This window comes from Mastigoproctus giganteus, chromosome 5 (genome assembly GCF_048544385.1).
Source record: "Mastigoproctus giganteus isolate SK-2022 chromosome 5, ASM4854438v1, whole genome shotgun sequence".
NCBI lineage: Eukaryota > Metazoa > Arthropoda > Arachnida > Uropygi > Thelyphonidae > Mastigoproctus > Mastigoproctus giganteus.
In genome coordinates this window covers 104109981-104137924 of record NC_143579.1, presented here as the reverse complement: position 1 = coordinate 104137924, position 27944 = coordinate 104109981, and the positions used below count along the sequence as shown (strand labels likewise).

Genomic DNA, 27944 nt, shown 5'->3' with positions numbered 1-27944 from the left:
TGGGAGGCATCACTGCTTGGGATTTCAAGTTGAAACTGACATTTGTTTACTATTTACTACAAGGATTCAAAAGCTTTGAATAACTTTAGCTTCCTGTAGTCTGGAAGTCAAATAAGAATGCTTGGGTTGGTTGGCGGGGTCTTGTTCCATGAATGGCTCTGCCATCATTTCTGTGCTGTAGTAAAGAGTAACCTCAGAAAGAACAACTTTGCACAGAAGGCATTGCAGATAACAAGAGGTAAAAAACAACTGATGATATGAAAACAGATGGGATGGTGGAAATGAAATGAAGAAGCCCATCTCCTTTTCCACAATTCAAAATCAATCGCGAAATCCAAAGATAACTGCTATCAAATGATCATTCACTAAATGCTTAGTAGCAACTGATGTAGAAAAGCCCACTTTAAGAGACTTTTGGATATGCTTCAATGTCAAAAATGCAATAAACAACATCGTCCTGAAGAAGTTGGTCGGTCCTATAGTATGGATACTACATGAAGAAATGAACCTGAATGTGTTGCCAATTCCCCTCGGTTTTCAAAGGAAACACACTAAAAAATGCAAGAAGTTTTGCAAGAAGTTTTGCAAAATGCAACCCCGGTCTAATCAAGAAGCGTGTGCTACACACTGCTGCTCCTGCCCACCTGGCTACGGAGGTGCCCCATCTTGAAACTGAGAATATAAGAAGTGAGTCACTGGTGGAATCCAATGCAACAGTAGAAATGCCCCTTCTTTGAAATTACCTTATGTTAGGAATGCTACATGTAGTTTGCTGTTTTGGAGGCATTCACATCGTCAGCTGACACCGGCACTTTAAGCACTCATCTAGTATAGCCCTTAATCTGAATTTATACTTTTTTATTACAATATGTGTTTAAAAATGACAGAATGCTTCAAATATATTGAAATAATAGACGAGCTTGTAGCCTGACTGTGAGAAATCATTTGCTGAGACTTCCCACAATATGGTAATGAAATGAACATTGGCTAGAAGTTAATTTCGTTAGTTAAAATGTATGTTTATTGTTGTGGATCCAAGAAAGCAGATAGCTTTGCCAATTGCAGATAAAATTAGGATTTTTCAAAATGTAGATATTGGTGTGCATTCTAAGACTGGTATCATCAAAGGGTTTGGCATTCCTAAGAGTACCCTGTTCACTATTCTGAAAGAAGGTTGAAAAAAAGATTGAAAGTTTAGAGAAATCTGCTGCACCGGGTAGGATTCGAGCACAAAAGGTGAAGTATCCGGAATTTGAAAAAGTACTTTTGGAATGGCTAATGATGATGATGCATGCAAAAAACATTCCCATAGATGGTAATTCCCATCCGATGCACAAACGATTCAGCCTTAGCTTTTTAAAAGAAACTAAGGCTGAATCATTTGCACATCGAATGGATAGTAAAGAATTTATAAGTTCAGATGGTGGTTCCAGAAATTTAAGACTTGCCATGGATTGTCTTTCAAAAAAAGTGTGTGGTGAAAGTGCAGCAATGGACACTGATGCTACAAAGTAATAGAAGGAAAATTGTTTAAAAAATGTTTTGCTGACATATGACCACAATGACATCTTCAATGCTGATGAAACTGAACTTCTTAATCATAGGGAAATCCCAGAAGCCTTGATGCTTTAAAGGTTTGAAGATATTACCAACTAGGTATCGAGCAAACCAAAAGGCACGGATGATATCACAAATGTATAAAAATTGGATCAGAGACTTAGATTGCAGGATGAGTGAGAAGAACTGAAAACGTTTGCTGTTTGTGGATAACTGTACTCCTCAATGTCAAGTAAACAACCTATGTGTAATCACTGTCAAGTACCTACCACCAAATACGATGTCAATTTAATGGAGTCATACATCCGGTCCACACCAGTTCAGCAGAAAAGCAGTTGTTAAAAATTCAGAAATATATTACTGGTATTATAATTTACTGTCTCTGAAAAAAAAATTGGTTGTTAAAACTTGGAGTGACAACATGATGCAATTCATAGAGAATTTCATAGGATGCAATTATCAACTTCCACAACAACAGATGGAAGTTTGCTGGAATAAACTGTCATCTGTTGTTGTGGAAGTTGATATCTTAAATAAATTCATGACAAAACTAGACAAACATTTGGAATGAACAGATCAGTGAAATGGGAATGGTTTTTTTTTTTTTTTTGGCTGATGCTGTATAAGCTTGCTTTCTTGCATCATGTGCTAATGTGCAAAATTTAAGCTTTTGAAGTAATTAATTAAAAATGATTTATATATTAGTTAATATTTCAAAATTATTTAAAATTCGAATAATTTTTTAATTATTATTATTTTTTCAATTCATAGTTTAAATTTCAAACAATATTGATAAAACTATTGGTAATTAAACCCATATCTATATCAATCACACTGACATATTTGGGGAGTTTGCAGCCGACTGAAGGTTAAGAACCAGTGGGATAGGGAATTAAATTAATCATTTTACAGCAGCATCTCTAGAGGTAAGGTTTATATTAAATATTTTTATTTAGACTTAACTTTATAATAATTAATGTAAGCTTTTCTAGGAATGCATTTTTCACATTAGTAAAAGTAGTGTGTGTAGAATTTATGTAGCAGAAATTTTGTACCAAATTTTTTGCAAATTTTCAAGATAACAAATCAAAATCAAGTTTCCAGGTTAATCAAATTTCACTTTAAAATTTACCTAAATTGCTTCTTTTTTTTTTTCAATGATAAAGTTATTACCCATCATTTTTTAGGTGTGTTAGCATTTATGTGTAATACTGTATATATTGTCTTCATCGTGTCCATCCATCTGTCTGCATATAATAATTTGGCTGCTAGTGGATGGATTTTCACAAAATTTTAAATTTGGACTTGGGCCTTATAAAAAGATCTGTCTGGCCACCCCAAATTTCATTAAAAATGGTCCAATAGAAATCTGGCAATTATTATTTCTTTCGCTGTCCATAACTTGACTCAACTGAATTGAGGTTTCATGAAATTTTATATTTGGGCCTTTTAGAAATAGCTGTCAAACCATCCCAAAACTCACTAAAACTGGCAGAGTAGATATCCGGTAATTATTATTTCTTGTCATTCCACACAATAACTCGACTCCCAGTGGATGGATTGTCATGAAATTTTATATTTCTCTTTTTTAGAATGATTTGTTGAGCTTTCCCAAATTTCATTAAAATCAGACCAACAGAAATCTAAATTATAATTTAAATTATTAAAATTTTAAATTAAAATTTTAAGAATTTAAATTATTTAAAATGATATCCTGTAATTATTATTTCTTATTATTCCACACAATAACTCGACTCCCAGTGGATGGATTGTCATGAAATTTTATATTTCTCTTTTTTAGAATGATTTGTTGAGCTTTCCCAAATTTCATTAAAATCAGACCAACAGAAATCTAGAAATTATTATTTTTTTCATATATATCATATAGGTTATCCATACACCAAATCTTGTAGGCAAGGCACTAGATATAGTTTATTGCCACATGCTGTTTGGAGAAATAAATGGGCAATGCACAGAAATGAAATATTTTCAGTTCATGCATAGTTTTTGCTTTTTTTTTTTTTTTTTTTGTTATAAATCATGAATTGTTACTAATTTGCTAACATACTGCACATGTTAACTTTGCTTGTTTTAATCTTTTTTAGATTAAATTTTGTCTAAATCGCAATTTTGTTTTCAATCTCCTCTGAACTCCAATTTATTACAGTTTAGAAGGTATTGAGAGTTCTTGCCAAGCTCAACATAGAACAGTGCCAGGTAATCTGTGATGTATCCAGTCCCTAGGCCACAAGACAGTTCTGTGGTGGTCTGCAAGGGGACAGACACTTTATCATTGTGTGTGTGTGTGTGCGCGCGCGCGCACCATGAACGAGTTACATAGCACAAAAAATACAAGCTTAAAATATATTAGCATTAATTAATTAATTAATGCTAATATATTTTATACAATTTATTAAAATATATTTTTACTCAAATATACTGTATATCTGTTTAGTACTGCAATACAGTCCTAAACAGGCAACCAGGGGAAACTGTTATAAATAAAGTCTACCATTTGGCCACATAGCATCATTAAGAACAATGTCAGATCATGACCTATGATTGTAGGCTTTGATTTCGTGGCCTTCTACATAGGAAGTACTCTATATGCTCACAGCCTCCTTTACAGTTTGCTATGCAGTGTAATAAAATGTTGCAATGTAAATTTTTAAAAGATATAGCAAAAATAATTGAATTAAAACATACACAGTAGTTCTTAATGCCATGGCGCCTCTGTAGCCAGGTGGGAAGGAGCAGCAGTGCATAGCACATGCTTCTTGATTAGACTGGGGTTTGAGCCCATCACCACCAAATACGGAGGATGCGGAAAGGTCAGGGAATGACCAGCGCATATTCCCGGAGCAATATGGCCTTAGTTGCTAATGCTCCTAAAAACCAAATAACAAATGAACAAATCTTAATGCCAAGTTCACTGCAATACACTACAATGTAAAAAATTACTGTAAAAAAGAGAGTCAATTTATATGGAAAATGTATGGTGAAGCACAATTTTCAAGGCATAAAATAGGAGTCAACTTAAAACTGGCATATATAGTAAGTGATTTATCAAGCAGACTGCTTGAGAAATGTGTAATTTTAGAAAGGCAATTTTGTTCTCAATAACAAAACACTGATCACAATGTTTCATAACTGAAATCACGTTTTATTTTGTTGTTATTGTTGGGTTTTAGGTCTAAGTCACATCAGTGACTTAGAACTTGAAATGTCTGAGTAAACTAAATGTCAATGGAAAATTTATACTTAGTCATTTAACACAAATGGGGGAAAACGACAATTTTCTATTAGTCATAGAAAGATTGACCATTGGAATAAACTCCCACCTACTCTTGCGGAGTTCAATTAAATTTAAGGAGCCATGGATAAATACTTGAAAGAAATAGGTAAATGAAGTGTAGGAAGGTTTACTGACTTGGTTACTTTACTTTATTTTATTTATTATTTTTGATTGATGCCAATCATTTTGTTGACACTAATACTAAAACATAAATAAAATGGCACTGCAGGTAGGCCCATGTCAAGCCTTCTAAGGGATTTGCATTAGCAAAGGCACATGATGCAAGAAAGCAAGCTTATATAGCATCAGCCAAAAAAAAAAAAAAAAAAAAACACACCCTTATTTCACCAATCCACTTGCTCCAAATGTTTGTCAAGTTCTGCCTTGAATCTATTTAAGCTATCAACTTCTACAACGACAGATGGAAGTTTGTTACAGAAATCAACCACCCGCTGGCTAAAGGCAAACTTCTGCACATCTATCCTTCAACCATCTTTCCTCAATTTGAATTTATGCCCTCTCAGGCAATTATTCTGAGCAACAGGAAGAATCCCATCCGCATTGAGCATGCTCAAACCATTCAAGGCTTTATACACCTCAATCAGATCACCTCGTAGGTGCCTAGTCTCCAGATTGAATGCAAACAGGAAAATGCTGCCTTCCTCACTACATCCCAGTAATACTACTATTCTACTACCCCTGGGAGCTGGCACCAGGATGCAGTGGCTTCCAGTCTTCTATGTTAACACAACCCTGACTGCAGATGTTTCAAAATCAACCAATTCTTTTTTACTGAAAAAGTATGCCAATGAAGAATTAAAATGAAGCACTGCAGAGCTTTTCCTCACAAATTTTTGTACCCATTTTCCTCAAAAGCGTTAAAAAATGGACCCTATTCTTTAAAAAATGAAATCAAGTAGAACAATACTAGAAAGTCCCAAAACTGTGCCAATACATTTTTTCCACGATCCTCTTACAGCATGCCAATGGAATTTCTGTGTTCCTACAGTAAAAACTAATTGATAACTTTACTTGTATTTTAAATGAATAAAAAATGAAATTAGATTTATTTGTGCCCTATTTTATGAAATAATATTAGTGATGCTAATATTGGAGTATTCTAGGAAAGCAAAGCAGTTAAAATTATATCAGCCTAGCATGTATTCTCCCAAGGGCACTTTGTTCAGAATTTTTCACCTCCAGAATTCGTTTCATCTTAGTTTTCATTTGCAAAAATCTGGTCAAACTAGTCACAGCACCATATTAACAGACCAATACTGTCTGTAGTGTAGATAATTTTGTCGATTTTATACAGGGTTTCCCAAAATGGGGTCAGCAGGAAACTCCACAGTATACTGTGCATAAGTATACTGCTACCTTTAAGTGCAAAAGTTCTATTCTATAATGTTATAAAACTTTTACACTTAAAGGTTATGGATTAAGAAATAAACCATAAGCTCATAATCAAACCATACACAACTTATTTTGTGTTGAACTACAAGTGACCCCCGCTTAATGCTGATAATTCGTTCCGGAAAAACAGAGCGCTAAGTGAATCCGCACTAAGTGAGCGCCCCATTCCCATAAGTTAACATATGTATTTGTAGGTTGCAGTCGGTGCCATAGGATATTTCCTAATCAATAATAAACGGTAGTGAAAAGATGCACAGATGTCGGTCAAAATATTTAATATTCAAATATTTGTACATATAAAATATTCTGCATTACATACATATATAATTATGTGGTAACTACTTACGTAACAAAATTAAACTTAAAATTCCAATTAAAATCATGAATTTAATTGATCTAAATTGATTTTAATTTAATTGACAAATTTAATCATGAAAAATGTGTCGATTTTGGGTTGGCCCTCTTCCAAATAAACTAAAAGGGGTATTAATTTTAAATCCCCTGCAGCATTACCACCCAACAATAAAGTCATCCGATCCTTCGCCGCTTTGAAACCTGGCATGTTTTTTTTTCTTCTTTCAATATGAAACTTCTTTTAGGCATTTGTTTCCACAAAAGTCCTGCTTCATCTATGTTATAAACTTGTTGAGAAGTATAACACATAATACCCCTCTTCAATAATTTTAACAAGTTCTTTTTTGAAAGTTTCCATTCCTTGATCTGCACTTGTGGCTTCTCCCTAGATTTTAAATCTATTCCACCAGCCCTTACCAGTTTTAAATGGTTCCACTTTTTTTTTTTTAGGTGAGTTTTCTTCAGATCATCATATTGGCTAATCTCTTTTTCTTTTATAATATTTAACTTAACTGAATTCTGCATTGGATATTATCTTCAATAAAATTAGTTATAAAGTCTTTCCATTTCAATCCTAATAGTCTGCCTAGCCCTAGTTGCTTGCAGTGGAACAGCTATCTTTCCCGCTGCTAAAATTAATTCTTTATTTTTTTATAATTGTTCTTACAGTTAAACTTGCAAGTCCTAAATTATGGCATACATCCGCTTGTCGTTGACCGGAATCGATTCGCTTCAAAACGTCTAATTTGATTTTCAAATTCAGTCTTTTTCTTACATTTATAGTCCTCGTACTGCATCCAGACGTTGTTGCTTTTTCATTCTTATCGGCCATTATTAACTCTTCGAAAATGTAACTGCGTTGGTTGCATTAATTACGATACAATGTTCGAGTAAACTGTCCATTACGCACGATGTCTAATACTGTACTGAGTTATGATTAGTCTTTGGATAAATGCATATAACGCAAATATTACAAGCAATATACTTGATAATTTTTTAAAATGTTTATCTCAGAACTACGTAACAAGTCACTGTACTGCATTAAATTAGCGTGCGAGAAAATTTCTCAAGTCAGCGTGGGAAATGTTTTAATATTGTTTTGCTATTCATTTTCAAGCTATCGACTCCATCAAATGAAACGATTTCGTTAAATATGCCAAAAATGCAATTTATAAAAGAGCGTTATAGTGATCTGTGACAGCGTTATAGTCAAATACGGGTTATAATACAAGAACAGCGTTATAGCAAATCAGCGTAAAGCGAACCGCATTATAACGGGGGCCTGCTGTACACTACTTTATTTACCATGCAATAACTAAAGTAGACTATAATTTGCACTAACATTTAAATATAAATTTTAAAATATTCGTTAATAAATGCAGTATAATTTTAAGACTCATATGAGTGATATCATATCAATGATATTAATTACTATTAAGTTAAAAGTAAATTTTAGAAGGTTCACAACCTAAGAAATGACACATTACACCTATCTTATTTACACAAAAACAATGCATTAATCTTGAATCCATATCAATATTAATGATCTTTTGATTAGTTTGGCAACAATAGGATCACTATAGAAATGAAAATATTTCCATTCAAAAAACTGGAAATTGTTTAGCTCATTTTTGGAATTTGATCCTTATTTGAAATGTAACTGCAAGAAAATGAAACTATAATTTTCTTCATCCCATGATTTACATCCTGACTTAATATGATCAATTTTAGTAATTTCAATGTGAAAATGAAAAACTTTTTATGTTCTTCCTTGTGTTTTAAATGGAAAAAATTTGATGAGAAAGAAGTTTTATCTAAAAATCAATAACTCGGATGCAACAATTCAAAGAACAAAGATATTATCCCAAGAGATGTTCTGCAAACATCTGCTGGGAATAATATCAAACTTAAAGGAATATTTTCTTTGAATCCACATCAGTAAAATGTGGATTAGGAACCCATTCATTGTTAATATGGAAAATGAAGAACTAGTAGGACTAAATGAAATGGAAGTGGATTCATTAACTGAACTCATCTTGACTTAATATGTCAGGATGAATTCAATTAATTAAGCATGTTCTTTATTCCTCATTTTGTAAGATAGAATAAATGGCGAATTTTAATTTCTTTAATATATTTTATGGTATTATAAATACGCATATGTGATGCAGTAAATTCTTAATTATGCACGCACGCACAATGTATACTAAGGCAAGCTGCAAAAACTGACAATCAAAAAAATTGGGTCACAGGTCAGCAAAGTTTGGGAAATCCTGTGCTAATATATTCATAATGGTAAATATAGTTTATCAAAGTAGTATTATAACTTATGTGTATAACATTTTTTATTACAATAATAATAACAGAAATTCCACTGAATGTTAATACAATTACCCCTTAGAGGCAGCTTTTATGAATTACAATATACTCTCAATGTCAATTTGGGGATGTGGTTATTTTTATCTGATAAATAAGGGCTTAGATGGCTCATAAGGAATCTGAAAACAAATTGATATTTTTAAACTGAAAAACAATCAGGAACTACTTTCTCATTGACAAAAAAGCATTTTTTAAGATAAATTTTAACTTTGAAATTTTGAAACTGTACCTGTGAACTTTATATTGATTTTGACTAATTATCTTGAAAATTCATGAGAAAAACTGTATAAAAGGTCTCTGCATAAATTATAAAATTAAAAATAAGCAAATTAACAGTGGTGCAGGTGAAATGACACATGTATAAGTATTTCACTTAAAATAGAACAACTTATGGAAAAACTTTCTCACTGACATAAAAGTAGTCTTAAAACTGTACTTGTAAACTTTACTTTAATTTCTGACTTATTATCTTGAAAATTCACAGGAAAAATAGCAATAAAAGTCTCTACATAAATTCTCCTAAAATTAAAATTAAGCAAATTAACACTGGTGCATGTTAAGTGACTGTGTGTGTGTGGGTGTGTGTGTGTGTGTGTGTGTGTGTGTGTGTGTGTGTGTGTGTGTGTGAAAAGTTTCTCCAGATATTAATATAGATGTTTTTTTGTGGAGAGATTGTGCTTCCTGAGAAGCAGAACATTACATGAATAAAGGCACATATACATGGTGATTCAGGAGGAATAGTAAATATTTTTGGAGGTTATAGTACTGATTATTCTGAGTAAAAAAGTTCATATAGAGGTTGTGGAGGTTTTGCGGCACAAGGGCAACTGAGACCAAAATGTGAAAGTTCACATAAACACACGTCCAATTCTAATGGATATGGATATACAGCTGTTTGAAACTGGCATGCACAGCTCCCTGAATCAGATGTGACCAAGAAGCAGTTATAACCTAGCACTGTTTGTTGTTAGAAGTGTTGTTGTCTACAGCTTGTCTACAATTTTTGTGGTGGAAGTGTTACTGCTGCTGTAGACAATACCGTAAAGGTTTCCTAACCACAGAATACCAGATTCAAGAATGTTTACACTAAACTGTGTGAGACTAGTACAGTTCCCAGCACTCATATTTCTTCTGAAAGTGCAAATGAACAAAATGTGGATGAAACAGAACACATGCTTGAGTTGGTAGAATGTAGTCCTACTATTAGCAAGCAAAGAATTTCTACGTATATCGGTGTTCCACAGACAAGAGTATGGCGAACATTATGTGAGCATGGCTTGTATCCATTTCACATACAGTGGGTGCAACACCTTCAACCAGGAGACGACGATTCGGAATTTTGTAGGTGGGTAAATGCTAATTGCCGATTAATTCCATTAATACTGTTGAGCGATGAAGCTACTTTCACCCATGATGGTATCAACAACACCTGTAACTCTTATAGGTGATCAGACAAAAATCCACATGCCACTGTAGAAACAAATTTTCAACATCGCTTCTCTGTAAACGTGTGGTGTGGTATCATCGACAATCAGTTGATTGGTGTTGTTTTACAAAATCATCTTACAGGGCCCATTTACCTAGAATTTCTGAAAAACGAACTTCCACTACTATTGGAGGACATTCCCTTGGTTACAAGGATTGGTATGTACTTTCAGCATGACAGAGCTCCTGCATATTATACCATCTGGTAATATAATATCCAAATCGAATTTTCCCTGAATGGTGATGAATCAGCTGTAGTAGTCCTGTTCATTGGCCACCAAGGTCTCCAGACCTCACTCTGTTAAATTTTTGTTTGTGGGGATGGATGAAAAGTGCAGTATACAAAGAAAAGGTGAATACAAGAAATTAATTTCTCACTATTTTAGATACTGCTGCCCTCATAAAGGAATGCCAAAATGACCTCAGAAGAACAACACATCATATCGCCACAAGAGTTGCAAAGTGCACTGAGGTTTTGGCAGTGGGATTTTCAAACATTTATTGTAAACTGTAAAAAATTTGTCAATTTTTTGTGTTTTGCATCATTCAAAAAGTCAATAAATACAAACAATAAGGCATTTATCTTTGTTTAATACCTCCCATAATGGCGTTGTGCGCGCCAGTTTCAAACAACTGTATCTCCGTATCCATTGAGAATTGGACACATGTTTATAACGAACTTTTTTACTCAGAATAATCGATACTATAACCTCCCAAAATATTTACTATTCCCCCTGAATCACCCTGTATAATGTTTTTTTCTTCTCATTACATCATTGTTGACATTACATAATTAACCAAAATGGCTGCCTTATTTGAAACTATCAAATGAAGAAATGCATATTATCCAATTTCTGTGAGCTAAATGGACTAAACACATGAAAGGTGCATGATCCAACAATCATGTCCGAGCAACAAGTCTGTTTTGTGGTATTAGTTCAAGCAAAGGATCTAGTCTTGCTTGAATGGATAATGCAAAAAACAGACTTGCATAGTCTGCATGGACAGTGATTACAGTAGTGCAGATGAGAGGTACTGGTCCATCCACAATACAGTCCTGACCTTGTCCTTTCTGGTGCTCATCTGTTTAGGCCCTTGAAAAAAAAATCTAGAAAGACCTCATTCCCTGGCAGCTGTTTGTGATGAGGTTAAATGGTGAATTGAAACCTGGTTGACTGTAAATATTCCTGGATCTTATAGCTAGGGCATGACTGCACTAGTGACATGGTGGGACAAGTGGTTGAATGCAATGGGTAATAACTATATTTGAAATATATAGATGCACTAATGGGCCTTTATTCATGCATCATTTCACTACCCATCATATCTTACTTTTTCCAACAGCCCTATGTGCATGCGCACACACACACACACACACTTGCTCCTGCTACTACAACTAACTTATATGCAACCTGACTCAAAAATATATGTTCAATGGATAATTTTAAAACGATATTAAACAGCAATTAACACTGTCTTTCAAACCTATCTCTAGGAAAACAATCACAACATCAAATAAAGTTGTTTTGTTACTAACATAGATAATTGTTTAATCAAGCCTTCCTAAGTTTCTCACTTGATATCTGATTTGCTTCAATCCACTTCTGTAATTCAGCAGATGGTTCTGGAGAGGGTAAAAGATTCTCATTCATCACTTTCTCATAAACTGCTTTAAAAGTAAGTCCTCCAGTAAGAGTAGCTCTGCCAAGACAAACAGCTCTCACAAAATTATCATGGACTGTTTCCATGGACTGTTCAAAATAAACTTCCCTTTCTGTCCAACAAATTGCCTTGAAAATATCAAAAACATTATTGCTATTAAAAGTAACATTTTTATATATTACAGCACAGCAGTGTGCCATGGCTGTGCTGTAACACTCTCTCTCTCCCATCAAACACACACTCTCTCTCTCTCTCTCCCATCAAACTTGAAAACAATTGATATTACTTTTTAACATATGATATACAAGAAGAAAAAGTTAACCTTTATCCAAAAAGTGATATGCTGTAAAATATATGTCAATGGATAATGTAATGTAAAATCATGTTTACAACGAATTTCACAGGGATATATAATTTTTTTTTTTTTTTTTTTGAAAACCCCAAAAACAAGGGGTATTAGAACCGAGTACTGTACTTAGTACTGTGCATGGATTGAAGGTTGAGAAGGCAAAAGAAGATATTTGTTCACGATATTTGGAGATTTGCAGAAATTAACTGCTTCCTTTAACAATAGAAGGAAAAGGAAAAGGATGAGTCAAATGAGTCAGACTGGACCACTAATGTGAATGGCATAACTATTGATGATCCTGTTCAAGTTGTGAACAAACTTATTTGATCTACATTAACATTTGTAGACATTTTTAAGAATGGAGCTAAATGATTTTGTAACTGACAAGAAAAAAGATGAGAAATTGTTGAAGCTAAAAGTAAGCAAAGGGAGTGACCGGGGTTCAAGTCCATTACTGCTAAATAAGGTGCTATTTCTTGTATTCTGTGTATTTGTGAACTCCTCTGACCATTTGGTCATCCCGGAGTATAAACAGAAAATTTATTTATTTAAATAGGGCACCTAGGGGAGACCTGATACTTATCCAATTATAGTAAAAGAAGCAGCATAAGAAGTAAGTATACATTTAGCTGTAATTATGGGAGTACCTTTGAATTCACGAAGTCCCTGCAGATTGCAGATTTGCCTTTGTCTCCCCAATTCTCAATAGTGGGGGGGGGGGATAAAAGTGAAATGAATAATTACAGACCTGTAATTAATGGGCACTGCTCTTCTTGGACTAGTGCTATTAGTAGGGGTCTAAGTGTTTGGTGCAGGGCCCACTTGTTTTCATTTTTCTGCCTGAGTAATCAGTTTGTTTTAAATATTTAAGTGATTAGTTGCTTCAAAACCTGATATTCATTCCTTTTCATTTTTGATTAAATTAGAAATTATTCATTGGTAATTTCTTCATTTTTGTCTTTTGTGAGCCAGTCTTTCACATGAGATTCGTCTACAGGCCTGGAGGCTTCATTTTAGGAAGGATGTTGATTTGCTTGAGCGTGTACAGAGAAGGGCAACAAGATTGGTGAGGGGAATGAAGGGATCCTCTTACCAAGAGAGGCTTAAGTTCTGCAAATTGCAGTGGCTGAAGACTAGGCACCTGCGCGGTGATCTGATTGAGGTGTATAAGGCCTTGAATGGGTTCAGCACGCTGAATTCTGATGGAATCCTTCCACTTGTTCAGATTATGAACCTAAGGGGGCATAAATTCAAATTAAGAAAGGCAAGGTGTAGAATAGATGTGCGGAAATTTGCCTTTAGCCAGCGGGTGGTTAATTGCTGGAACAAACTTCCATCTGTCGTTGTGGAAGTTGATAGGTTGAATAAATTTAAGGAGGAACTTTTTTTTTTGCTGATGCTGCATAAACTCATACACTTGCTTTCTTGCATCACATGCCGCCACTACTACTACTACTACTACTACATCTTCCCACAACTGAAGGTGTAGATAAATTTTAAATATATATGCAGGACAATTTTCATATATCATATATTTTTCCTGAAATATATTTAAAAATTTATCTTTGTGATGTAAAGTAAGTAAAGTAAAGTGCAGCCATTATCAACCCACTGCAGGATGGAAGCCTCCTCAACAATTCATGTTGAGGGAAACGGGCCATAATCTGCCATGCTGGTCCAGTGCGGGTTGGCAGATCGACCGTATTCAGCAATCACGGGCTTGAACCCCGGTCTACTCAAAAAGCGTGTGCTACTGCACTCCCGCTCCTGCCCACTCGGCTACAGAGGAGCCCTCTTTCACATCTATTAACTTAAGATGTGAAAATTTAAGCAGTTCTGTCAAAACCAGCCAAGTTTTCCACTGAGGTTTTGAAAATGTTACATCATTACATTTATTACATTTAATTTGAAAATGTAATATTATGTTAGTTTTTTGTCCCACAATCCCACTAAACACTAAGTAATACCTTTGACATATATATTTCTGGGATTCAGGCATGTCACTGTTAACAGGAGAGATTGCTTCTACAGGGATGGTATACACTTAAATAGAAAGGGTGCAAGAATATTTGCTGATGCTATTGGGACAGTGTTGGGTGCATTGGGAGACTGCTACCTTGGAGGGGGGGGGGGAAATCACAGACTAATAGATTAACAGAAATCACAGGCAGGAAAGGGATTCTTTATTGCTTCTACTGGAATGAGAAGCAGCCTGGAAAGCAAGTTGCTCGGGATTTCAAGAATTGCTGGGAATCATCATGGAACAAATAAATACATGGGCTGTGTTAGGGTAACTAAAAGAGAACAGGAACATGTATATTTGCATGTACAACAATACTAGGTGCAGAGCTGGAACTAGGATAGGGCAAGCGGGGCGCCAGCCCTAGGTGCAACATTTTAAGGGTGCATTCAACCAGTTATATATTTTAAAATTTCTTCATTTTTGATTTAATTACAGTCGGACCTGTGTACAACGAACTTCTTTATAGTGAATTTTTTGGATTCCTTTTGATAATTACATTTAAATGTTTCTACAGAATGAAGAAAATTTCAATATAACGACTGGATTACGAGAGACTTAACTTTGTATACTTTGTTTCTGCTTTTAGCCAATTTAAGCCTAAAGTGAAATTTCTAATTTAAGCAATTATAAAGTGCAAATTAAGGGCTAAAGGGATTACCGTTCCACAGTCTAAGTGGAACGTAAAACGTATGCAGCCCACATACGTATTTTAAAATATGTTTTACGTATGCAGCCCACATACGTAAAACGTATTTTATCTCACATACCGAAAAGTCATGCTAGTCAATTGCTTTCTATAGCCAGTCAAAAGATTAAAGCATATTCCCAACATGGATAACTTGTGTTCTTTGTTTAAAATAAAAATAAAAATTTTATTAAAAGAAATAATGTATTATCTTTGTACGTGCTACTTATGATTCCAGAAATTTTTGTGAGTGAAAAAAATTATAAATTTGGGATATATAATCTTATGGAAAACAATATTAGGGAGGAACAGTGTTTTACAAATTTCAAAAATAACAGAGACACTCTAATTACAAACTTCTATAAAGTATGGCCCATTTTGTGACGTCACACCTCTGAGCTTTTTGGTTTGTCCTCCAGTACGTTAAGGATAAGCCAACTGGTTACAGTTGGCTTATCCTCAACACAGAATAATCATCTCGTACTACTCTGTGATCCTCCAGTGCTAGTGAGTTGGCAGTTGTATTTTGCTTGAATTTCACAAATGCTCAAGTGTGAGTAGTCATAGGTTAAAAGAAATAAAAGTGTAATTCAAATTTTGTTATTCAGTTGTTTTGTCTCCACATTAAAAAAGTAAGTTTTAATAAATTGTTGTCAACAAACCTTTATTTTATATATTTTGATTTCCTTTAGTTGAACTGTAACCATATATTTTATTTTTATAGGTTATAACATTATATGTAATTATTAGTTATTTCAACTACATGTTTCAGAATTCGATTTTTGTCTCATTTTCAAAATGAGTTTTAGACACAGTAATCAAATTGGGAGGGCATAGTTCTCCTTGTTAAGTTTTTGAGCAGAACATTTTCCTTGTTAAAATACTTTTTTATACTACAAAAATGCAGATTGTTAGCGAATTCCTATTTAAAATAATGTATAATTGAGTTTGTCTTTTTTTTTATTTCAATTTATGCATATGCCTAGATGAAACAATTTTTTAAAATGCTGTTAATGTAGACTAGAATGAAACAATTTTTTTAAATGCTGTTTAAAAAACAGCATTTTTAAAAATTGTCCACATGTGTACAATAAACGATGTTATTTATTTGGCTATGCTCTAAATTTAATTAAAATAAAAAATCTTTAAAAATTTTAAATTTATAAGTAAAAATAAGATGGCCAAATGCCCAAGTTGAGCAAAATTTCAAAAGAAGAAGTTGAAGGCGGAAGAAGCAAAGACATTGTCAGATAAACTTCAAAATTGGCTTGCATCAGTGGAAATCACTAACCACAATAAAGAAAACCCTGTTAGCCACAATTCAGTCATTCTTGAAGCTGAAGAAAATTGTAGTAAAACTGAGTTATAACATAATAATTCTGGAAATGACCACAAAACTGAGTCAGAGTACGAAACCCCTCAGATTGTAAAAAATGAAAATAATAATCATATCATGTTGAATCCTGCATCTTGGCCATTGAATATTTCTGAAAAAAAAAGATGCTTTTTAATAGAAAATGGACCGGATCAAGGCAAAGATGAGGATTTCATTATTCTTTATCCGAGGATGGATGTCAATTTTCTGAGTGGTTTGAAAAAAAAAAAAAAAAACTTGCTAATGGTGAGAATTTTAGACAGAAATTGGCTAATTTACTCCACAGAAACTAAATCTTTGTATTGTTTTTCATGCATTTTATTTGGAACTAATAAAAATACTGGCAATGTGCCTTCACTATTCAATTCACAGAAAGCCTTTTTCTCTTGGAAACACTTATAACTTATACAGATGCATTCTACATCTCTATAAGTGTTTCCAAGAGGAAAAGGTAGTCTGCTTCCCATTTAGCAACAGCAGTTGCTAAATGGGAAGCATTCAAGGGATTAACCTTGGAAGCTACTAGCTTTTCATGCCAACTAAGAAATACTGTTCAAAGTCTAGGCCTAAATGGACGTCAAATGAACTGATGAGCGTCATGGCAGAGAAGAAAATTGCAGAGATGCATCTAAATTATCTGGAGACACAGAAGGGTATGGTAGACTAGCTATAAGCTAGTCTGTAATCAAGTCACTAAGGATGTTAGGCAATTGAAGGCAGATTACGAGAAATCTTTGGCAAAGGATGTAAAGGAATACTTTACTTCTCCTTTCTTCTTTACTCTAGAAGAAAGGAGATGAATCAGATTGGCCACTTGATGTTGATGGTTCAACTGGTGATGATCATGCTCAGATAGCTGACAAACTGAATGAGTATTTTGCATCTACATTCATACATGAGATGGCTGACAAACTGAATGAGTATTTTGCATCTACATTCATACATGAGCAATTCTGTGGAGAAGTGGGGACCAGAAATTTATCAAAAGCTAACAGGGAACTAAATGATTTTGAAATAACTGAGAGCAAAGTGGAGAAGGTATTGTTGAATTTACACATAAGAAATGCACCTGGGGTGGATGAGATCTATCAAGTTATATTAATGAAGGCAGAAAGGAAGTAAGCAAACACTTAGCCATAATTATGAGAGAATCCTTAGATTCAGGGGAGGTTCCCACGGACTGAAGATGTGCAAATTTATCCCCAATTCATAAAGGGGGATCGTAGAGTGAGACGAGTAATTACAGGTCTCTTAGTTTAACTTCTGTTCTGGGGAAAATAACAGGGTGACTGGTTAAAGCATTGCAAGATCATCTCGACAAGACTGCAGTTATAGTTCAAACACAGCATGGGTCTGTTAAGGGGAAGTCTTATCTGACCAGTTTGATTAGATACTACAATGTGGTTACAAAGGAGCTGGATGCAAAAAACAATTTTGATGTCATATACTTGGATTTCAGGAAAGCCTTTAATGCTGTTGCACATGGAAGATTGCTGTAAAAATTAGAGCAGGATGATAATAAGGGCAAGTTGCTATTATGGATAAAGGGATGATTGAGTGGTAATCAATGGACTCTGATCTTTGTGGACTATTGTTATTAGTGGAGTCTCCCAGGGTTTGGCGTTGGGCCCATTGTTGTTTTCTATATTCACTAATGACACTGACGAAGGTATACAGGATGTCCAAGTTTGCAGATGATATGAAGGTTGGCAGGACTGTTAATGACAGTAATGACAGTATGCTACTGCAACAGGATCTAGAAAAGTTTGGCAAATGGGCTGAGAGGTGGCAACTGAAGTTTAACAATGACAAATGCAAAGTACTACATATAGGTAGCAGTAACCCAAGAGAAGTGTACCTACTGTGTGGTACTTCACCCAGGATAGTGGAGAATGAAAAAGATGTGGAGGTGACTGTGCAGTCAAATATGAAGTTTTCTGAGCAATGCAGACAGGCAGCCAGAGCAGCTCATGTGGTCTTGTCAATGATATACAGGAATTTTGCTAGATAAGGAGGTGATCATCCCTTTGTGGTCAGGCTGCACCTGAAGTACTGCATACAAGTCTAGAAACTTTATGAAAGTTGTAAAGCTGCTGGAACGAGTACCGAGAACAGCAATGAAATTGGTGAGGGGAAAAAATATTTGATCTTACCAAGAAAGGCTTAAGTTCTGCAAATGCAGTGTCTGGAGACTAGGAACCTGCAAGGTGATCTAATTTAGGTATATAAGGCCTTGAATGGTTTGAGCAAGCTCATTGCTAATGGGATTCTTCCTATTGCTCAGCTTATGCATTGAGGGAGAATATATTCAAATTGAGGACAGACAGTTGTATAATATATGTGGGGAAATTTACCTTTAGCTAGCGGCTGGTTGATTGTTGGAACAAACTTCCATTGGTCGTGGAAGTTTATAGCTTAAATATATTCAAGGAAGAAGTGGACCAACTTCTGGAGCAAATGGATGGATGAAATGGGAAGTTTTTTTTTGGATGATGCTGTATAAGCTTGCTTTCTTGCATCATATGTCTCTGCTAATGCTAATATTAATGGTTTCCATATACTCTCTCAATGCGTCCTTCAAAATTATTGGGTAGATGCCATTCATCAGCAGTATCAACCCATATTACATTAGTTAATCTTGCTGATGAAGTAAGATATATGCCATTCATCAGCAGTATCAACCCATATTACATTAGTTAATCTTGCTGATGAAGTGAACAGGTTCTGTATTAGTATGTGTAACTTCTGAATCTGCAAAATCTTTGTTCCATATTTGTTCCATTCAAGTTGCTTTTGACAAGAATTGTGACTCTCTCACCCCTTTCTATCTTGTCTATCTTTTCTAAATACATTAAGCAAACTATGGTGAAACTCATCATCCCCTATTTTTGGGTAGAACCACATTTCTTAGCCCTATTATGTCAGTGTTAGTTGTGCTAACCAGCATTTCCAACTCATTCATTTTATTGAGAGTACTCGAAACATTACTGTAGAGACAGTTAAGATTAAGTGTTCATGTATAGTTACCATCCTGATGCGCCGACCGGGCTAGCTGGGTGGGTAAAGTGCCTGCCTGGCAACCCAAAGGTCGCAGGTTCGAATCCCGCCTCGGGCTTGGATCAAAGTACTACAAAAACCTTGGGAGGTGCATTATGGCCACAGAAGCCGATGCGCCAACAACTACGAAAAAAAAAAAAAAAAAAACCATCCTGATGCAACCATTGAAGTTATTTGTTAAATAACTTTAAGGGGTGTGTCACGGTAGATAGCTGAACTTTGCTGCTGTACTGTTGATGGGTATGTGTGTCAAAGCAACTGTTTTCTGTGAAGACAGTACACAGTTTTATTTGTTCTTTGCTTGTGTTAAGCTAGTTTATGTACATGGAATAAACTTTTGATAAAAATTTGGAAGTTTAAAATTATCAAACGTTTATTCCTTGTACATAAACTAAGTCAACATAAACAAAGAAAACTGTGTACCAAGTATTTAACAACACACAGATAATAATAATACCAATCAGCAAATAATACCACATTACCTTGACAACAATGTTGCAACACTGGAGGCCTTGCACACAGCCATATACTATGCTGCCATAGCAGCTATTAGGATTCGTGGAAGGGAAACGAGAGACCAGCAGAAGAACCGAAAAAAAGAAGGAACCACCACCATGGGAAAGAAGACTTCAGCAGAAAATAGAAGAATTAAGAGTCAAAATAAGCCAATTGACCCCCAATGGGGTAATAGGAGTAAGAAATTGATTGAAAAAGAGATCAAAAACGAGACCAAAAATCAGAAAATAGAAGAATACTTGAACGCACTGGTGCAGAACCTCCATGCACTCAGCAAGAGACTACGGTGATACAAAGAGAGCTCCCAGAGGAAAATAAACGACCGAATCTTCAGTTTGTTTGTTATTTGGTTTTTAGGAGCATTAGCAACTAAGGCCATATTGCTCCGGGATATGCGGTGGTCATTCCCTGACCTTTCCGCATTCTCCGTATTTGGTGGTGACGGGCTCGAACCCCGGTCTAATCAAGAAGCGTGTGCTATGCACTGCCCAAATCTTCAGTGAGGCCCAAAAAGCCTTCTACAGGAGTCTCGGAGAAGACAGGAAACACACCACCCAAGCAGAAGACAGTTGAGGAGTTCTGAGCAGTGAAGTTAGATATAACAGCCAAGCTCCCTGGATAGAACTAGAACAGAAGAAAACCAAAAACGTACAAGAGATGAGAGAGTGGGAGATTAGGGAGGAAGAAGTGAAACAGTTGATCAGGAACTCCTACAACTGCCGAACTCCAGGAATAGATAACTTCCACAACTACTAGTGTGTGTGTGTGTGTGTTATGGGTGTTTAATGGCACATAAGTTACACTGGCAGCTATAGTGCACCTGTGCACTATAGCCGCCGGTGATGTTTCCTAACTAAAGATGTGTTAGGAAAACAACTACTAGTACAAGAAGCTCACTTGCACACACAAGCACCTAGCAGAGCAGTTCACCTGAATGATAAGGCACCTAAGAGACAATCCCGAAGTTTCTCACTGAACGTATAACATATCTGAAGCCTAAAGACAAAGATACAAGAAACCAGGTGAAATAAGGGCCAATCACCTGCCTCCCAACTATGTACAAGATTCTAACCAGCTGCATAGCCAAGAAGATAGCAGACCACCTAGAGAGCCAGAACATAAGGGCCAAACAGCAAAAAAGCAGATGAGTAAAGGATGCAAGGAGCAATTAACCATAGATGCCACAGTTACAGAGCAAGCCTACAAGAAACAGCGCAACCAGTACACCGCCTACATCAATTACCACAAGGCCTTCGACTCCTTGCCTCACAGGTTAATAGAGACTCTGAAGGTCTATAAAGTCAATCTGACAGTGACAAATTTCCTAGAAGAAACAATGGTGAAATGGAGTACCACCATCAAGGTGGAGAATATCACAACCAGACCGATCCCCATCAGGAGAGGAATCCTTCAGGGAGATGCCCTGAGCCCGCTGTGGTTCTGTCTAGCACTCAACCCACTATCCACCACGCTTAACAGCAGCAAGTATGGATTTAACCTCAAAGAAGTGGAATTTAGCCTAGACAAATGCAAGACCCACGGATTACATCAGGGGAAATTAGTCGACCGAAACTACCAGTTGCAAACTGGTAAAGAGATTGAAGCCATGACAGAGGGAGAGACCTACAAATAACTGGGGATGATGCAGGCTCAGCAGTTACAGCACAAGGAAATCAAGGCCTGCCTGACCAAAAAAAAAAAAAACCATCATAGGCTTCTGAGTCTCTGATGGTTTTTATCTGATGGATTCCTAAAGCAAAGCTGAATGGAGGGAACACAGTTAAAGCCACTTATGCAGCCCAGTGCTAACATACTCCTTTGGGATCATAGATTGGGCTAACACCAAACTGCAGGATGCCATAAGAAAGAAAAGGACAATGATGACCAAGAGCATCCAACACCACCCAAAGTCAGCTACGGAGAGACTGACAACAGCTCGGAAAGAGGAAAGAAGGAGCCTGATAGACCTCATTGAGCAACAGAAAACAGCAAAAGTTAACCTTGAAAGATTACTTCCAGAAACCAGCAGCACTCTACCAGGCCATAAGGAAGATAAGACAAGCAGTATACCCCACTCAACCTTAGGGAAGAGTCCCTCCTGCCCAGACAGCACAAATAAAACAGGAAAAATGGGCAAAGAAGACACTCCATGGCAGACACTACAATTGCCTCCATCAAGATTACATAGACAAAACTGCTTACAATGCATGGCTCACCAGCGGGATGCTTTTCTCCTGAGGATTCATGCTCGCCATCCAAGATCAGGTAATCAACACCAGAAACTATAGAAAACACTTCACCAAGGAGCACAAAATGTCAGATGAAACATGTCGACGATGCCACCTGACTTAGAAATGATCCAACACATCACCGCAGGATGCAGGGTGATAATCCAGACTGAGTACACTTGTACACATAACCAGGTAGCCAGGATAATACATCAGAAGCTAGCAAGGAAATACAAGCTGATTAAAGAAAGTGTACCATATTCAAGTACGAACAGCAGGCAGTACCAGAGACCCCAACCCACAAGCTATACTGGGACAGCGCCATAATAGAGAATTAGACAGACAGGACATAACCCTTGTGGACAAGAAGGAAAAGGCTATCTATTTGATTGACATGGCAGTGCCCAACACTGGCAACCTCCAGAAAACCCATGAGGAAAAGATCAAGAAGTACACGAACCTAAGACAGTAGGTCAGAGATGTGACATCTGCAACAGGTAACGACCATCCCGATCATTGTGTTGACCACCGGTATGATGTCAAAGACCCTACATAACAGCTTAGAAGCAATAGGTCTCCCAGCGAGCACCTACAAGGAACTACAAAAAGTTGCAATCCCGAGCACATGTAGGATAGTCAGGGAGTTCCTCGACCAACAGTAACACTTGACATAACAACCACCCTGTGTACTTGGGAGCAATACCACTCAATGGAATCCCCAATCAGGGTTATATGAGCTACGATAATAATAATAACATTCCTGTAAATAGCCGCAAGTTCAATATTGCTTGCTGATATAAGACAGTTTTTAATTTTGTATACTTTTACAACACTTGTTTGACTGCTTAAGAATGACTGCACATGTGAGTTACAGCACATCACTCAGGTGTCATTTAATGGGTAAAGTTGTTGTTGTTGTGTTGTTATTTGGTTTTAGGAGCATTAGGCCATATTGCTCTGGGGATATGCAGTGGTCATTCCCTGACTTTTCCGCATCCTCTGTATTTGGTGGTCACGGGCTCGAACCCTGGTCTAATCAAGAAGCGTGTGCTGCGCACTGCTGCTCCTGCTCACCTGGCTACAGGGGTGCCGGGGTATACAAGTGAAGTAAAGGTGCTAAGCTCCATGTACATAAACTGCAGGATATCATAAAGTAGGCACGGGTCTATTGTTTTCCAAGTATCAGCTTCCCATTCATTTGAAACTTCACTACCCTTAGTACATTTTGTCAATATCAGCTGTTGCAGCAAGGATTCTTGAGAGTCTGTTAAGCATTACTTTAGCCCATATCATCAGAAAAACATGTACAGTATCTATATTCTCCTGTCCTCCCTAACTGCCCCGGGGGTGACGCTGGGGCATTGGATCATATTCTTGCTTATTGTAAGAGTGCTAAATTTCTTGTGCGAAGACACAGGAGTAGTTGTTCCTTGTTGCCCGGCCACAGGCCATTCGCATCACTGCTCATACCTCCCCGAGGTCCGGGGTAGGCAGGCAGGCAGAGGGTGAATCCCCTTGCCTGGCTAAATTGAGCGACTGCGTAGAGGGATGAGGTGTTCATTTCTGAGTTAATTCAGTTGATTTTGTTAAATCTCAGGAGGGAGTAAAATTTTTTCTCCTGAGGTATTTGGAACATTTCCGTGCCCTTAAACATTAGGCCTAGGCCAGCGAAAGTTGTCCCTGGGACCACCGCTCGTTTCACTTGGGCGGCACAGTTTTTAATTACATTTGAGAACAGTTTTCTCGTGTATTTTAATATTTCATTTAAACTGAGTTGGGATCTGGCTCCTTGCTCGCTTACAGAACATTGTAAATAGTTATTGGTTGTCGATTTTTCGACTTTCAATTTTAATTGTATATATATTTATTGTGAGTTTATTTATACATTGAAATGTCTTCTTCTTCTTCTGATGAGGTGAGTGAGGTGGAGCTGCTGGCAGCAACGGGCAATGTGACTGAAGAAGAAGAGAAAAGTGAAATCGCGCGAAATGTCTTAGTGCAAGCTGCAGAATTAGCAGAGATTGAAGTGTTTTGTGGGAAGACTCTACAAAGAACTCCGACTAAAGTAAGGTCTAACTCTCTATCAGTATTACAAGATCAAAAAGGTTCAAAAAGAAAAAGAGGAAGCAAGGGGATGAATTCTCTGATGGTGATCATAGTGTTAAGGGAAGGAAGAAAAAGAAGGATGATATAAGTAAAAATAATGAAGATGGATTTGATTATGTTTTTAAAACAAGAGAAAGATTGAATTCCTTCTTGTGGGATGCTGAAAGTAAAGTGCCGACGGCTGCAATTAGGATGATAATGGATACGTGGAATGTTGTGGAGAAAAAGGCACATGAAACTTACGTTGAGAATGTTTTGTTAAAGGAAAAGCTTAAAAAAAAAAATGATAAGAAGGATAAGGAAAGCTATGCTACAGTAATTAAAAGTACTGAAACTGTAATAAGTGCACCAAAGGTTATGATTATAAAAGCTTCCACTAACAAGCATAAAACTAGTGAAGAGGTTAAAATGGAAGTCCTAAAAGAAGTGAGACCCTTGCTTTCCTCTGTTAAAGTGAGAAATATAAGACCTATTCGAGATAGAGGAGTAATAGTAGAGGCGGAAACTGAAGAAGATATTGTTAAATTAAAAGCTTGTACAAAGACTCAAGAGTTAGGTTTAAAATATTCTATTCCTAAGCCTATATTGCCACGTGTTGCAATCTTTGACGTTGAAGAAGACATTGAGCGTGATGAGTTGCTTGATCAGTTATGGCAAAAGAATTTTAAAGATAAAGTAAGTGAGAAAAAGTTCAAAGATAATGTTGAAGTTTAAACTGTTAACAAAAATAAAGTAACTTGTTTGAATAATTGGATGATTCAATTAAATCCAGATATATGGAAGATGTTAAATGTGAAACTACAAAAAGAAAATAAATTATGGGTATTGAAATTAAAATATTACAATTGAATGCACAAAGAGCGAAATCGGTAGCCATGCAAATTAATAAAGTTACGGAACAAGAAAGTATGTCCATTGCTTTGCTGCAGGAGCCTTACTCTGTTGGATCTCAAGTAAGATGTTATCCTCAACATTACAGAATTATTTCGGAAGGGAACAATCCTATGACAGCAATTATTGTAAGGAATAGAGATATGGTTGTAACAAAAGTGATGTCTATGTGTAGTAATATGTTTTTATGTTGTGAAATTATTTGTGATTGTGGTGGGTTTTATGTTGTGACTATATATTGTCCTCCTTCTGAGGAGATAGAACCTTATGTGTTGTACTTAGAGAAACTTTGTAGAATGTTTGGTTCCTGCGGTTTGGTAGTGGCTGTAGACTCTAATGCCAATTCCCCGTTATGGGGTGGAAGAAATACAGATGATAGAGGTTTGATAATTGAAGAATGCATAGCTAGAATTGGAATTGAGGTGGTGAATGTAACAGGGCATGGTCCGACTTATTCTACTGTGTGTGGTCAGTCTTACATTGATTTTACTCTTGCTACATTGGCAATATTAAGGAAAATAAAAAAATGGAGTATTTTTGATGATTACACCACGAGTGACCATAATAGTATCTCTTTCATAATTGATGATTATGACGTGAATAGAATATATTACGATACTGGAAGATATAATGTTAAAAATGTAAACTGGTCAGAATTTGAATTAGATTATAGAAATAAGGTAAGCCAATTGGATTGGTCTAGTTTAACATCTGAAGAATATGTGGAAAAATTTACTGAATTGTTACAGATGCTGTCCACAAAGTACATGAAAATTAAGAAAAAAATAAATCGTCCTGTATTCTGGTGGACTAATGAGTTAAGTGTTATGAGAAAAGAACTTTTTAAGAAAAGACACTTGCTTCAGAGGCTGAGAAGAAATGGTGATCAAGATTTGTATGAAATTGTTAAAAGACAATATTGTAATTTTAGACGCGATTATGCTCGAGCTGTCAGTAGCACCAAGGTCGCTTCATGGAGGAAATTTGTGGGCAAGCAGGGATCCCTGGAATTCTATTTTTAAGGTTATAAATAATAAAGCGAGTCTCTCAGATATTACATATACGATTGGGCATGATGATGAGGAAACTCGGACATGGGGAGAATCTGTTGATATGATTATGGAAGGTCTTTTTCCAGAAAATAACGAAAATTTAAGTTTAATACAGTTACAAATGCTAAATGGATGTGCAGCTTATAACTCAAATGGAATTGAAGTAGAATTTTCCATTAGTGAGGTTGAGGAAGAGGTGAACCAGGCAAAGAGCGGAAAATCGCCGGACCTGGATAAAATTGAAGTAGAAATTATGAAAATAACTTATGCGATATGTCCGGTAGTGTATTTGAATATGTACAACAAATGTCTTGATGATGGAGCTTTCCCTGCATGTTGGAAGATTGCACATGTTAGATTGTTAATTAAAACTGTAGATCGCATGCTAAACAAAACAGGTGCATATCGTCCAATTGCCTTGCTATCTGTGTTAGCAAAAGTGTATGAACGTTTAATTATAAACAGATTAATGGTTATCTATGAAAATAAAGGTTTAATGTCCATAAGTCAATATGGCTTTAAGAAGAATTTTTCAACAGAGGATGCCGCATATGAATTGGCGTGGGGTGTGGAGGGCAATGGGAAGAAATATGTACTTGGTGTGTTTATTGATTTTAAAGGTCCATTTGACCGACTGTGGTGGGAAGGTGTATTGTATAGAATTAGGCAAACAGAGTGTTCGAGTAAATTGTATAATGTATTTAAAAGTTATTTTTGTGATAGACAAGTTGTTGTTAAAACCAAGTACACTCAAATTGTTAAGGACATGTCTAGAGGATGTCCACAAGGCTCGGTGATTGGCCCCTTTGCCTGGAACATTGTTTTTGATGAATTTTTAAACGTGAATGTTCCAGGAGTTAGAAAGATTGCATATGCAGACGACTTGGTTCTATTAATTGAAGGAAATGCAAGATCACAGATCGAGGACAAAGCAAGTGAAGTGCTTAATGATTTTGCAAGTTGGACCAGGAAGTATAAATTGGAAATTTCAAAAGAAAAAAAACGGTCCAAATGTTGCTGAAAGGTAGGTTAAGTCAGAATCGTCACCCAGTTGTGAAGCTTCTGGGCGATGCTGTTCGATACGTAAAAGTTACTAAATATTTAGGCTTAAAAATTGAAGAGCGTTTATTTTTTACTGAGCATGTGCGATATTTGAAAGAAAAAATAAGTACTCTCTATGCGAAGCTCCGGAGAGTAATAAGAGTTGACTGGGGAATTAAAGGAAGATCAATAAATTTATTATACGAATGTCTATTTATCCCCATAGTCACATATGCCTCCGGAGCTTGGGTACATAGAGTACCAGTTAAAATAATACAAAAATACTTATTACAAGCTCAGAGATTTGCTCTTCTTGCCATTACTAGAGCATGTCGAACGGTCTCGACAGAGGCTTTGCAGATTATCTCGGGGAGGGTCCCTGCCCAGTATGTTGTCCTCTTGTCTGGGTTATTATATTTTACGAAAAGAAATATAAGGAAAATATATTTTGGAATATCTTCATGTCCTGATTTAAA

At 36.0% G+C, this 27944-nt stretch overlaps 1 protein-coding gene across 1 annotated transcript in view; it reads right to left on the bottom strand.

Moving 5' to 3' along the window:
• The window catches only part of LOC150085602 (protein THEM6-like), a 64489-nt gene that overhangs the window by 16363 nt on the left and 20182 nt on the right, over window positions 1–27944 (bottom strand). Inside the window, exon 3 of the mRNA XM_090374613.1 lies at window positions 12060–12273. Within this exon, the coding sequence (XP_090230739.1) occupies window positions 12060–12273 (214 nt within the window). The remainder of the gene's footprint in view (window positions 1–12059; window positions 12274–27944) is intronic.